This window comes from Notolepis coatsorum, assembly GCF_963971535.1.
Source record: "Notolepis coatsorum genome assembly, chromosome: 2".
NCBI classification, from domain to species: Eukaryota; Metazoa; Chordata; class Actinopteri; order Aulopiformes; family Paralepididae; genus Notolepis; species Notolepis coatsorum.
Genome location: NC_140166.1, coordinates 186,027,298 through 186,042,689, shown reverse-complemented (window position 1 = coordinate 186,042,689; position 15,392 = coordinate 186,027,298). Strand labels below are relative to the sequence as shown.

The 15,392-nt window shown below is 43.7% G+C and overlaps 1 protein-coding gene across 1 annotated transcript in view; it reads left to right on the top strand.

Annotated features, from left to right (window-relative positions):
* chaf1a (chromatin assembly factor 1, subunit A (p150)) overlaps nucleotides 1–15,218 on the top strand; it is a 57,212-nt gene extending 41,994 nt beyond the window's left edge. The window contains exons 14-16 of the mRNA XM_084337712.1: nucleotides 1,322–1,619; nucleotides 13,484–13,571; nucleotides 13,824–15,218. Coding sequence (XP_084193838.1) covers nucleotides 1,322–1,619; nucleotides 13,484–13,571; nucleotides 13,824–13,957 — 520 coding nt within the window. The 3' untranslated portion in view covers nucleotides 13,958–15,218. The remainder of the gene's footprint in view (nucleotides 1–1,321; nucleotides 1,620–13,483; nucleotides 13,572–13,823) is intronic.
* Nucleotides 15,219–15,392: the final 174 nt, after the last annotated feature.

The window sequence follows — 15,392 nt, the reverse complement described above, 5'->3', positions numbered from 1 at the left end:
ACATAACCCACAAAAGTCACGGCACTTTGTGAGCGTCTAGAGTTTCGGTGCTGCATTTTTCGCCAAACATATAAATGCGAGGGTGCGAATAAGGGATCTAGGTTCAAGTTGATGAGCGAAAACCAGAAGTGAATCACACTTCAGAATGAACGACCGTGGATGAGGAAATGGATTTTGGAGAGCTTTTTTTTTTTTTTCGCACGGTTTACCCGGAGCTCTCTCAGACTCATTTCTGAATGGATTTTTATAAAGTTTGGACCTCTACTACATAAGACTTCAGGCTATGGATCTGCGCTGTTTTCCAGCTTATACCTTTTTTTATACTGAATATTCAGCCAACCGAAATATTGACCGAAAATGGTTAAAAAAAGGTCCTTTAGGTTTTAGCACAGAAAAAATATCACCGAATGTCAAAGAACAGGGTTACGTTCGTAACCTAACATGATGTTGTGATGATGTAATCAAAACGCATTTCATTAGACACAGATCAGCTCGGACCTTCAATTTAATTGAATTGACGCGAGCCGCCAAGCTAACTAACGTTAGCCACCACTAAGCTAACTAATGTTAGCCATACCCTAGACAGCGCAGTGACTCCACAACACCAGTTCCATTAGTGAGGAAAGGGGGGGTGGGGTATATTGACATGGCTTGACAACAGAGGTTCAAAGATAACTTCACATTTATTGGCTATTCGTTTCTTTATATTGCTTCATGCATCGAGCTCCTCCAGCTTCCAAACCTGTGTTGATATCCTAGTGTGACATCATCATTTCTATTATCTACTGGCCTAGATCTTTATGCAAAAGCACCTTGGCTTTGTTCTGAATGCACTTTGTTCTGAATGCACTTTGTTCTGAATGCACTTTGTTGTAGTTATCCTACAGAGAAAAGAAAATGCACTTGACATTAATTTAGGGATGCCCCGATTGATCGGCCAGCGATCGGTATTGGCCGATAATCGGTATATATATATGAGATTGGGGAATTCCGATAATGCGTCCTACTCGCTGATCGCAGAAACCGATCGATGACGCGTGCGAAAAACATAACAGAAACACAACTCTCAGCGGAGTTGGAATGAGAGCGGAGAGCGAGTGTGTGTGTGAGAGAGAGAGAGTGTGTGTACGACTCAAGCGTGAGAGAGCTTGCGTGTGTGTGCGAGTCTAGTGTCCCTAGAGTCTAGTGTGGTGATTTACTGTTTTAAAAGACCAGTGCGGCTACAGCAGTTGCTGGTATGTAGAAACCGCAAGGTGTTAAAGTGGTGTTTCCTCAGTTCTGTATTGTGGCCTCAACTAAGATGTACCATTTTCTCCATCAGGATCGGTCTGAAACGTCTCATCAAGAGCAACGCCGTGTACGAGAAGCGCTCGACCCATAGACGTTGCTGGTATGTGCACGCGGAGGTCCTGTCTCGCTTCAATCAGGAGGCCCTTCCGGTGCCCTGCCAATGGACCTACCTCACGTCGGGCGCCCGCGAAGACGATCCCCAGGCGGCCACGGGTTCCCACGGAAACTCTCCCAACACGCCCCAGTCTTCCTCCACGTCCAACAAGAGGAAGAGCACAGGCAGCATGTCAATCACCAAGTTCATGAAGAGATGTGCTGACCCCGGGCAGGTAGGAGAAAGCCCTCCACCACTTTGGCCTAGGGATGCACGATAATTATCGGGCCGATATCAGCAATGATGACGTCATCCCGATAAACGTATTGATAGCTCCGATAAATTTTTTTACTTTTATTTTTTTATGTCAACGTTCACACGCACAATATATGCTTACTTAGGATTTGACTTGATTCAACAACAAAGCAGTCGGGGCAATGGCAAGCCGAAAACGGTCGAAAATGTGGTTATTTGAAGTTTGGATTTTTTTTAACAACTGAGGTAGGTAGATTACATTTTTAGAGACTAAAGTACCAAAAAAAATTACCGTTGGGTACCGGTATCGATTCACAGGTACCAAATGTGAACGGTACCCATCCCTACTGACAAAGCACAATACCTGTTGGTTTTTAGTTCACTCATTGTTCAGGGAAACGCATTGTTAACCCTTTTTTCGCCAATAACTGCGTACGATGTGTTTCAAGGTCATGCGAATTCTGCCAATAACGGCGTATGGCGTTATTCTGATCATATTTCATATTTTTCGCCATGGTATTCATATTTCATTCACGGAGCCTTGTCAGATGCTGCGGGACTCAGCACAACTCTGCACCGCTTCAATACTGCCACCTGGTGGCTGATCGGCGAGTTGCCAAACCGGAAATGCCCGTTGCAGCTCGGTCCGTCCCCTAATTCCGTCCGGCCACTCGTTTATCGCCGCTGGACTCAATACACACACCGTGGATATAGATCGTTGCCATAACTCAATAATCTACATGATTTGGGCGTGTATTAGTAATATACAAACTGGAAATGGATCGCCTCGATCCACATCACATAACTGGGATCTGTTTGCTCCACTCATCACCCAACGGTAAGAGGAGACTGACGTGAGTTTCAGCGTTTTTGTTTATCATTTTCGATACAAACTGCTCTGATCAATATCACCCATACTACATAAATCATTTAATGTCGGTCACAGAATTATAAACGATCCCCCCCCCCCCCCCCCCCCCTCCGTTCACCCGTGCATGGTCAGTCATAACGTTTAGGATCATGTACATTTGAAATGTTTAATATATTGTTGATCGGCATCAAGCGGCATTTGATAATCTAATATATGCATTTATGTCTATATCTCACGTTCTAGGAAATACTGCAGAAAACGATAAAAACATATTTATACTCTTGGTATTTTCGTAGGAATGTGTGAATGAAAAAGTAAAACGTTCCTACATCCTTAACGATAGATACTTTATTTGAAGAGTCAAAACTGTTCTCTTGGCTTTGTTTTGTTCATAGTAGTTAACGCTCATGTCATGATAAATCTGGTTAGGTCAAAACTACAGGAATATACATAAAAAAAAAAAAATTATAATACAATAAATATATACCGGTATATATATCTGGTATCGGTATCGACCTTGAGGAGCAGAAAGTTATCGATATCGGGTCAAAAAAATCTATATCGTGCACCCTAGGGCTGCAACTAACGATTATTTTGGTAGTCGACTAATCTGTCTATTTATTTTTTTCGATTAGTCGACTAATCTAACGATTATTTCTGTCACACCCTCCATCTCTGCTTCCTGTGGGCGCGCCTCCTTTTCCGGGCTCTTAGCAGACTTCTTAGCTTAACATAACAGACGACAGTAAGTTTAGGGGAACTAATGGGATAACTGGGGTTGCAACAAAAGTGCAACTAGGGCTAAAAACACAATGAAATAAAATAATAATAAATAATATATCCTTCTTAGCAGACTTCTTAGCTTAACATCCCAGGGAACTAATGGTATAACTGGGGATGTTGTTTGCTCCTGACAAGAGTCTCAAAGTCTGGGGTGATGGTAGACAAAGCAACTCTGAGGTCATGCTCAATGTCCAATCTGTTCCTCTGCTTTGTCTTCAGCTAGATCAGAGCTGAGAAGCCACTTTCACAAAGATAGGTAGTGCAAAAAAAAAAAAAAGTATATAAAAAAAGATATATATATATATATTTTTTTAATACGACGCATCGACACAAAAATTCGGGCGTCGACAAGTTTTTATAATCGACGTTGTTGATTATGTCGACTAATCGTTGCAGCCCTAGTGCACCCCTACTTTGGCCCCATTCAGACCTGTGTCTAGATCCACTCTGGCCCCATTCAGATTTCAGACCTGTGTCTAGATCAGGGGTTCTCAAAATTTTTTATCCCACGACCCCATTTTATTTAGAAATTTTTTTGGTGACACCACAGATTGTCAAACACTGGTTACATCAACATGAAACAGACATCAAACATCAAAAACGCCCCCCTCCCACCTCCCAATCCCACAACAAATACATATAGGACAGTCACGGTAACAGTGTCAGTCAGTGACCGATGCTTGCCCGTCTGTGCAAAGGGGGGCGGACCAGGGTGTTCAGTGTTCTGACTGCTGTGGGGAAAAAACTGTTTGTGAAGCGTGTGTGTCTGGTTAGAATGGACCTGTAGCGACCTGAGGGCATGTGCTGGAATAAGTGGTGTGCTGGGTGAGAGGGGTCGTTGACTATTTTACCAGAGCGGGTGACTGTGTGTGAGGTGTAGATGGGAGTCCAGAGAGGGGAGGGGGCAGCCAATTATTTTGGAGGCTGTCTTGATGATGCGTTGGAGTTTGTGTTTGGTGTGTTTATCAGTGGAACCGTACCAGACTGTGATGGATGAGGTGAAAATCAGACCTGTTTTCACAGAGATATAAGCTTTTCCCCTGTGTGGCTGTGCGAGCGATCAGGAAATAAGAGAATAGATTTTTCAGATCGCCTATATAGCGTGCATACGTACACATATACTATCGATAATCTAGCGTTCATTTGAAAACAATTCATAAATAGGCTGAAAAATTACAACGTTTTTGTGTATTCTAGAATATTCCAGTAAAGGGCGATTATCACGGAATATTTATATTTTCCTTAAACGAGGGTTTTTCAAAATGCTATAAAACGAAAATGAACCGATTATTATAAAAAAAAAAAAAAAAATCCGTTTCAACAATGTTGACTGCAAACAAGTCATTGATAAGCGACGGGCAGATTAGACACATAGCCATAATTTAAAACATAGATTAGGCGTTTTAACGCTATCATTGAAGTGGGTGGTGGCACTCGAGCACTAAATCGTGCGCCCCCTGCTGGCACTGAAAGTGTTAATGGGAGAAATCTTTTTTTTAAAGTAACTAAATAGTTACTTTTCACAGTAACTCATTACTTTTGGTGTAAGTAACTAGTAAAGTAACTGAGTTACTTTTGAAATGAAGTAACTAGTAAAGTAACTGAGTTACTATTTTTCAGTAACTAGCACAACACTGCTCATCACACGAAAGATCAATGCGCGCCTTCTGCTCATACAGTGTCTGTGTTGAAGCCTGTTGCGTCATGCATAATGAATGGATCTTGGATCCAGTAAAATAGTAACATTAAACTCATCGACTGCCACGCTGTTTTCCCATCTTTACTCCCTGGCGCCAACGTTATTGACTATTTTCACGATGTTTGCGGACCATCGTATATTCTATAATATAGCTATGGAGACAATAGTTGACAGGCACTATTTATAGTTCAACTCCAACATGTAAAAAAGTGTGCATTCATCACTTCACGCCTTGACTACTGCAATGCCCTCTACACCGGCATCAGTCAGGCAGCCATGTCCCGCCTTAAAATGGTACAACACTCTGCAGCTAGGTTCCTTATCGGCACCAGAAAGAGAGCACATCACACCAGTCCTAGCCTCTCTACACTGGCTCCCAGTACCATATAGAATAGACTTCAAAATCCTCCTCCTCACCTTTTAAGGCACTATCGGGTGCAGCACCCCTATACATCACCGAGCTCATCACCCCCTACGCAGCACCCAGGTCACTAAGGTCCTCCAACCAGGCCCGGCTAGTTCCCCCCGCACCAGACTCAAAAGGAGAGGCGATCGCTCCTTCAAGGCTGTGGCCCCCAAGCTGTGGAACCAGCTTCCCCTGGAGATCCGATCTGCCCCCTCGCTGGAGACATTTAAGGCCCGTCTAAAAACCCACTTTTATTCTCTAGCCTTCAATTAACCCTGATTCTCCCACACCCTAACTCACACACTCGCATGCAATTTTATCCTGCCCCCTCCCTCTTGTGCTCCTCTGTCCCCTGTGTGCTATACTGTACTTTGTGCTCCCCTATCCGCTTGTTGGCCTACTGTTGTCCTATTTTCTGAATGTACGGTCTTGTCCTGTTGTGCCTTTTTGTATTTTTGTATTTGTGTATTTGTGTATTTTTATTTTTTTTTTATTATCTTTCTTCCCCTCTTTTTCCCGATTTTTCTCCCATCCCACCCTTCCTGGTTGTTGCGTACTTTCCCCTACTGTTGGTCCGAGAGACCGGAGACTGTCGCATGCTTTCCTCTGACGCATGTGCAGCCTGCCGGCTGGCCAGCCTGGCCGCACAGATTCTCACCGGGGAGAGTGTAGCGTGTGGGAGGCCGCACTATCTCTCCCTAGATCCTACCCTTGCTGAGCAGGCGCCCCGACCGGACTGTAGGGGTCGCTGTCCACAACGCCCAGGACCCACCCTTCAGCTTTCCCACCCTCTAATACTGCCAATTGTATTAGTGTGAGCGGCCAGCCAAGCTGATAGCAACGCCGGGAGGCCTATTCTTTAATCCCAGCCGAAGACTGCTGCCGAGTGCTTCCGCGTTTTCCCTGATTGGCCGCGACACGCCCCGCGGAGCTCTGTCGCGGAGCGGAGCGGCAGAGCTTGCGGCATTATGTAGCCGTAATCCCCGCTGTTTTTCCATCGACGCTTAGCTCAACTGGTATGCCGCCGTGCTGTGGAGCCTGCGGTGCGGTTGGTCACAATCACTTCATTTTTTATTTTTTTTATTTTTATGTTTATCATCTCTCTTTATAAACGTGCATTCTTTCGCTGGTTAAGGTTAGGCATTATTTCGGAGTTGGTTAAGGTTAGGGTTTGTCGCAGAGAATGCCTGTCTGTCTTTCTTGACGTGGAGGATGCAGCCTATTTCCGCGCTGCCGCGGTCACATGGGCGTCATGGCCAATCAGAGAAACGCGACGCACTCTTCGGCTGGGATTAATATAGACGCCGCCGGGAGCTGGATTCGAACAGGCGAATCCAGCGTCTCCGGCGTTGGTGACGAACGCAATCTATTTGTGTATTTTATATTAGGACATTGATTTTAGGCTTTGATTGTACAGCACTTTGGTTGGCTCTTGAGCTTTTAAACATGCTTTATAAATAAATTACTTGACTTGACTTGACTATATGCAAATACAGCGTTTCCATTACAATTTATTTATGTTACTGTCAAATCCCTTTAAGAGACAACAAAATCTTTCAAATGCTTCCCCCAAATGGAGGGGCATCACACTAAATCACCTGCTGGCCAGTTATGATTTTCATTATATGCACTGCTCATCTCCAGCGACGACAGCTGTCTACAAAAGCTGATTAGGCCTTTCTCATGAAATCACATGGCACATTCCTTGCATATTCATTACATACTCCCAATTTGCCTCTAAATTGCCACTCGATGCAACTCAACCACTTTTTACGATATGGTCGGTTGGTCTTCACTTAACTGACAGACGTGATAATCATTGGTATCTGAACTTTTCTAAAGCGCTGCTCTGTAAACTACCATCCTATACAGGGCTGTACGCTAAGCTTTTTCACTAGGGGCACAGTTTTTTTAGGGGCACATTTTTAAATAACAATTTTACCATTATAGTGCAACAAAATATGTTTCTCCTGCCTCATTACTGTCTGTGGTCCTTTTATTTAACATTTAAGAGCTTTTGTTTTCAGGTTTGTATCTTTTATAATGAACCAACTGAGAAAGTGTGTAAATCACTAATAGAACAAAAACAACAAACTGTGTGTGTGCGCGTTTGTAGTGCTCCTTGAATGAGATCATCACAACACACACACCATTGCATTAATCAGGAGGACAAGAAACCATACCTTTGTTTCACAATGAAAAGTGCTTTATAAATAAAATGAATTATTATTATTGTAAATAACCCCATGAAAGGTTTATTATTTTTATGGGTAATTACCCGCTTCATATTTGTGATGTTACTGGTTTCAGTGTGTGCCTAAAGTGATCAATGTGTTGGGCCGTTTATAGAGATCTATGCCAATTAATGTTTATGTATATCCGGGACTTTTCTTATAAGAATTGAGAGGCCTACTACGGTATTTGTATATTTGACCTTTATTTTGAAAACCGTGTTGCGACGCAACCTTGTTTAAGTTTGCGCTTTTGACAGTGAAATGTTCAGTTCAACTTAGCTCGAAGGAAAGACTAATCAAAAAGGTTTAATTGACCCGTATGTGGCCATCACTCTTACTTCTTCTTCTTCTTCTTATTGGTGTTTTACGGCGGACGGCCACCATGATTGGGGCATTTACCGCCACCTACCGACCCGGGGATCGGGCCAGTCACCAGTCTCCCCTCCCTAACCCCGACTCTAGCATTACCGCCATCTCCTGGTATCCCTAATCCCCTACAGTATCCATTTTCCCTCCCCCATCATGAAGTGCAACTAATGCTGCTCCTCCCTGACTAAGCCCCCCTCTGTGACACACTCCTTGCCTCCTGGACTTCCTGAATATTCACAACCCCCTTCTCCAATTCCTTAACCACCTCCTCCCATTTCAGACCTTCCATGCCCAAATGTTGAACCGCTACCCTAACAATCATCTTTATCCTCTCTGTCCTGCCCTTAACCATTGCCGTAGCATTAACTACCCCTGCCACAAAGGCCACAATACTACATTTCTCCTCCCACACCCTCTCTCTATCCTCCTGCCCTACCCTTTCTGCCAAATACCCTTCTCTAAACCCCTGCACCTTATCTTGACTCCCCCGTCCTACCCTCCTAGCCGCCTCTGCATACGATAACTTACCCTCCCTTCTCACTCTCTGAACCACAACCTCCCTCTTCATCACCTCACAACCCCTAAACGCTACACTATGCTCCCCACCATCACTACAACACTTCAGTTTCACTCCCTCTCCACACTCATATCTGTCAACATTGGCAGGAGAAAAAACTTGCACATTTTAGCCCCGCCCCCTCCCACCCGGCCCGCCCCCTCCCAATGGAGCTGCCTCATCGCTGCCATCTGCTGGTCTAAACCTGTATTAAGGAAATTCACTATTTTACAGATTACTTTTGTTTTCCTACTTTAAGTGTAAATGCTATAAAAATACAGTAAATGACCTTTTATCAAAATATTAACCATTAAATAAAGGTTGTAATCTGTAAATGTATTTGATGCCAGAAATTTAGTTTTCTTGCAGCTTTTTTTCTTACAGTGTACAGTCAGTGAATCCTAAATCTCCACTAGGCAACCACTTAGGCCTAAAAAAAAATTATGGTTTGTTTCCGGTTGCCGACCGACCCTGCCGATTTAGGTGCGACCCAATATATTTTATGAGTTTACATTTTTTTATTTATTTTTTTATTTAATTTTTTTAAACGTGCCAATTCCGTGAACCGTGAACAGGGCGTGAAGAAGGTTGAAATACAGTACAATCCCGGGAAAAACGGGACTGTTGACTGGTATGTCCACACTTCCCATAGTCATGTTCCCCGCCACACCTAGCACACCTCTGTTTCTTCCTACATGCAAAGGCTATATGCCCAAACTCCTGACACCTATAACACCTCATTGGACTCTGAACAAACTCCCTAACCCTAAACACCATAAACCCTATAAACACCTCACTAGGAACAACCTCACCCTCAAACTGAGGCCATGGTTACACAGACTGTTTTCGTTTTGAATACGTTTTGAATACGTTTGCTGTCCCTGTTGGATAGAAATGCCGTTTTGGCAGGAAACGTTTTGGCCCTACTGAAAACACTGAAATTGTGTTTCCGTTTTGGATACTCGCCAAAACTCGCCGACAACGTGTCGTGTAATCTGCGCGGAGCCGTTGTTGCTCAACGCCCATGCGCAGTAGATGCCCACATCTGCGTGCCCTCACCAACGTCCGGTGACAACAGAGCTATAGCTGCAGCTACCATGTGTTGTCAAGTTATTGTTATAAGGACCCCAGTCCAAGCTACAACAGTCTGCATTCCCTTAACAATTGTTTGTATTGAGCCGTATTGTATTGTACCCATTCTGCAATCTGTTTAAATAAAGTTTACATCTATTCATTCTGCTAGCATTAACGATTGCATGAGCAGCTGGCTAACGTGAGCTAACGTTAGCTACCTACCTAGCTACCAGACCCTGTTAGCTCAGAGCCCCTCTTTCAACATAACAAGCATTAAACAAAATGGCCCAGTCATCTATTCACTTTTGTTTAATACATGAGGCGTTGTCTCTAATGTTATCTAGCTACTGATAGCTCCTGATATCATCAGTTTGGTGCTGGCTGACTAACTGACGTGAGCTAACGTTAGCTGCTAGCCACAATGCTATACTGTTATAATGGCATATTCCATTCACGTTAGCATGTAGCTAACAACATCGGCGAACTTTTTTGAGACTAAACTATCCGCTCTTGGTGGTCACTTGTGTTGATGTTAGTTTTGTATCAACAAATGAGGCAGAACACACAGTGAATGTATCCGTTTTTGTTTATTGCACTTTATTTCTTGCTGAAAAATAATGCTTCATTGGCTAAAATGGCTCGCGGAGGCATTTAAAGCTGGTGGCTTTTGAGATTTTGAACAGGATGTGGAGTGTCCTCATTCAAGTTCTGATTGGTTGAAAATTGCCTTCATGTTCGCCACCTACTGCCACCTACTGCTTTGGCATTGTACTACATCACTGTGCTCGGGTTGCAAAACGAATGTCTAACTCGGCTGCCACTACGTTGCGACCTGGAAAAGCGAAACTCATCTTCAAAACGAAACGAAAACATCAGTCAGTCTAACCGCAGCCTGAATCACCACTGTCTCCGTCTCTATCTTATCAGCTCCTCTTTTCATCCTTTCTGCACTCTTAACTTTCCTATTACGCACGTTTCTCCTTAAATCTCCCACCAGCTGCTCTACGCTAACCTCGGCCGGTATCCCAACTATCACCCCCTTACACCCCCCCTCCCTCCCCTCCCCTACTCTTACTACCTTACTTATACTAACTCCACCAATCCTCATTTTCCTAGCCTTCTCCACCTGCTCTACACCTACACACCCTATAATCAGATTCCCATCTCCCAACACTTTCGCAAACTTTACCTCACCTAACTGCTCTGCTATGAGTTTGGGCAACTCAAACTCCCTTTTCCTCACTCCCCCCTCCCCCTCAAACCTAACCACTATATGAATCACTTCTGCAATAACATTCTCTCTACCCTCACCATCTGACCCACTTGAGCTATCACCCCTACCCTTCTTCCTCTTAAGCCCCTTCCCCCCACTCTCCCTGCTCCTCTTCTCCACCTTACTCCACCCTTCTCCCCCACTCTCACCCCCCCGCACCACACTCCATACTGTCATCATCTGACCCCTTTCCCCTGCCATGGCCATTCCCTACCCCGGCGTCACCTCCTCCGCTCCCACTACCCGCCTCATCTCCCAACGCCAAGCTCACTCCATCAGGGAGCTGCAAGGCGGACATACCCATCACCTCGTTTCCTTCATAGCCGTCAAACGTGACCCTGCATTCTTCACCCTCGATCCAGGAAACAAACCCCAGATACACCTTGCCATCCCCGGGGAACACAGCACGACAGGGGGAGCCCACCCTCCACGCTAGTGCCGCCTCCATGTCTCCGTATCCCAGTAAACAGTTCTCTCGACTGGTCAATTTACGTCTCTCTCACTTTTGAAAACGCCGCTCCGGCACACCAGGACCAGACTCCCCCCAAAAGCCACAAGGCAACATGACACCCAACCAGCAACATCCACTCTCCAAAAAACGACTCGCCATCGCTCTTACGGTAGGACTTTGATTGTTTATAGAAGAGGAATGTAATACTATGCAAAACGAGAAATAAACAGTGATTTTACCAGCAGTAAGTTGCAAGCCACTTTCATATACGGGGAACCGTGACAATTATTAGTATTATCTTATTTGCATATTGTCTCGTTATTAGATAGATAGATAGATAGATAGATAGGTTGATACTTTATTGTCCCCGGAGGGAAATTTAAGTGGACAGTATTTAAGTATTGAAAAACGTCCTAATAGTGGGCTACTCACCTAATGCATGGCTGAACGTTAGAAGTGTCCGTGTCAATCATCACTGCCAGATCCGACTTAATTTAATCGGCTATGGTCTCTTATCATCTCTCCACATCGGACGTGGTTTTCATACGATGGACCCGCTCCGTTCTTCTTGCAGAGCAAAATTAGCGGCTTAAACTTATTGAAAGGAAGTTCTTCTTTGGCGATGCCACATTCAGTTTCGATTAGATTGTTCGCTAGGAATTATGGGATTTGGTGTTGGATGTATGGACTCTACGCAGATGGGGACATGGTATTTAATCGCACGATAGACTACAACTACCAAGTAGAATAGCGGGGCCCAGATTCACTTCACAGTACACGCAAAAATTATCGCACGGGGGGCTATGCAGTAAATTCATTCATCGCCGACAGATTTTTCTTCATAGCACCGCGACATTATGTCGCACTGTACAGCCCTGGTTGTAGGCTAATGTTTTAAAAAAAATGTATCCAATTTGTATGGTTTAATTTAGGAGTGAAACGCGAATGAAGGGTTGAAATCACTACTCGCAAGGTTGCCCCAAATATTATTTACCACTCGCACGGGCCGCAGTGTACAGCCCTGCTATATGTCAATCCATGTTGCCCTGGAATACTGCTCCACACATAACCTGCCAGTGGCTGTCTTGATGTGCTGAGTGTTGATGCAGCGGCTGGGCTGCACAATTAATCGAAAGAAAATCACGATCTCTATTCATAAACCTATGCAATCTCATTTCTAAATTATGACTATTTTTTAAATAATTGTTTTACTTAAAAAAATGTTAAGATAAAAAAAAATTATACTTTTTACTTAACTTTTTTGAATGATGACAAAATAAGAATCGTGTGAGAGAATCGTGATCCCAATTCTTAGAGAGAAAAATCGTGATTCACATTTTAGCAAGAATCGTGCAGCCCTAAGCGGCATCATGGAATCACTTGCAACTTGCAACTTGACCTAAAGTGTAGTTCCCTTGTCTCTCTTGGAAGTCTTAGACTTTTTGATCAATGGCCGTCCTGTAGTTGTTTTCCTTGATTCTGTTCTATTGCACCATGCTGCTGCTACTACTACTGTATTTAACAATTTTGTCTTAACAACTTTTCCTTTGGCTGCATAACTTAATTTTTTAACTTTTATTAGTAGATATATTTTTATTTACATTTGTGTTTGGATTTGTTGATGCCATCATGTGAACTCTGCGTCCCCCTCAATTGATTCCCAAGTGTAAATAAAATGCAGCGTCTCAACACCCTGTATCCTATTGAGGCCTATTGCTTTTAATAATCTTTTTTATCATGGCCAGTACAGAGAGACTCAGAAGGAGCTTCTATCCCCAGGCCATCAGGATGCTCAATGACTGACACTATGTAACAACCCATCATCTACACACACTGCACACACATCCACACTCACTTTAAACAAACACTCACCTTACCACTCACTTTACCCCTCGTGGCACACCTATGCGGCTGTCCCGGGTTCGCCTCCCGTTCCCGACGATATTTGTCATGTCTTCCCCACATCTCCTCCCGTTCGCCCTCTCCTCTGTCGGCCCTGCGTGACCAGTAAAGCTGTAAAAATGCTAAAAAATAATAATAACAAAAAATAAAAGTATTCTGTATTTTGTTGTGACAAATAATCAACAAACTTGAACTTGAAACAAATGGTTGTACTTTCCTGTCCCAGGCGGAGGTCATGGAGACTGATGGTTTCCAAGCAGACACTGAGGACGACGATGAAGATGCAGACTGTGTCATCGTCTCCACAGAAAGCGGTGAGTTGGGCTCTATAACCGGACTGGATGGAAGACGGCTTACTGTCAATTCTTCCTTTTGACTGTATAATAGATTCAGGCCCTCTTCACACTTTGCACAATGTGCATTTTAAAGGGTCATTCCAGTTATTTTCAACCTATACCCTATCTTTCAATCATCTTGAATCAAATCAATTGAATGCAGACAGAAATCTAAATCAATTAGGCTGCGTACGAGTGAGTGTATATTTTATTTATAATTTTTTTTTATAGGCACATTGAAAAAGAAGACCCCAGACAACCATACCACCACAGAGGGAGCAGGCTCAGACCAGATGGAAGTCACCCCCTCAGACACAGCTGCTCCCCCCACACCCTCCCCTGCTCCGACACCCGTCACTGCCTAGGGATCCTTCCTTCCTCCCTCCCTTGCCTTCTCCTCCCCTGGGACCCTGCGTCTTGGGCTCCTCCCTCTCCTGGTAGGAGTCCCATTGAAGACAGGACCAGGTCCTCCATCAGGATGAAGCAACACTCTGGCAGAGGTGCTCAGTGGCAGGCCCAACATGGCATTTACTTTCCCCTCCCAGCTCCCTTTAACGTATCAGGAGACACTTTGCCTGCTAAATGTACCATAAGTAAATGAGAAGTGTCTTGATTATGTGAAACCCTCAAGGGTCAGGCTTTGTTCAAATGGTCACTGTTTGGTTGGTTGTGTTGGGAGTTTCAGTCGGGCACGGTTATGGATGTCTTGGAACTGGTTAAGAGTACAAGGCGACTGTCTATGGCACTGCCTCTAGCTACAGCAAGTTGGGCCAAATAGACAGCATATATTAACGGACAGGTGTAATGAACGCCTTGCATCTATTTTTACAGTTTTGGAAGTTTGGGATTCTTAATGGCCAAAATAGATGGTTCTTTAAAAGTGTTAATAATCCATGACAACATTTTGTGAATAAAATTTCAAAACAAGTCATGGTCTTAACATAATTGACCTATTTCAAACCTGCCCTCTTTTCTTGATCCGCCAATCACAACTGTCTCTTCCGGATCAAGAAACGAGGGTGGGTTAGAGATGGGTCAATTAGCCCACCAGCATTACTACAAGCTGCCAGTCCATCCTCTGAGTTCCCATTGATTTCAGAGCCCGCTGGAGTAGTTGCTGTCTCTGCTTGATCTCTAATCTGTACAGTTGGGCCCGGTGTCATACGTTTTTTTCCTTTTATATAAATATGTATTTTCTTCCCACTTTTATTTTTCAAGAATACTTGAACAGTTTGAATTCATTAAAAATATTAATGATGTGATTAAATGTATTGCACTTTTATATGCCTTTTCTTATCTTCCCCATCTGTGGCGATGCCTTTGTCAACAGAACACCACTGATCAGTCGCTATTGATCACAATCCTGTTTTGTAAAATGTCTGAGAAGACTGCAAGTGCTGTTGTGCCACTTTCAGACTGCGAACAGCTTCTACTGCTCTAGATCTCCACGTTGATGTTGTTTTGGTAATGGTTCAGATGTGGAGTAGTAAAGTAGCCGTCCATTATATGGAAGAAAAGAAAAAACGTATTCACCTTTCAGTCTGTGGCAGAGATGTTCTCAATACCTTGTCAACCTTAACTGTTATGATTTGCAGGTGTTCATTTGTCTTTGAATAAAGCATTATTTAAAACCATCCTAATCTTCAACACTAGAATAAAAAACGCTGATTACTGCTACACCATACTCCGTTGGAGCAATTACAGTACATGGGCTTGTGTGTGAACATGGTGTCCAGGTTCAGAAGGGTCTAGGACCTACATGTTCAGTAAAACAAACAGTTGGATGCATTCTTTATTACA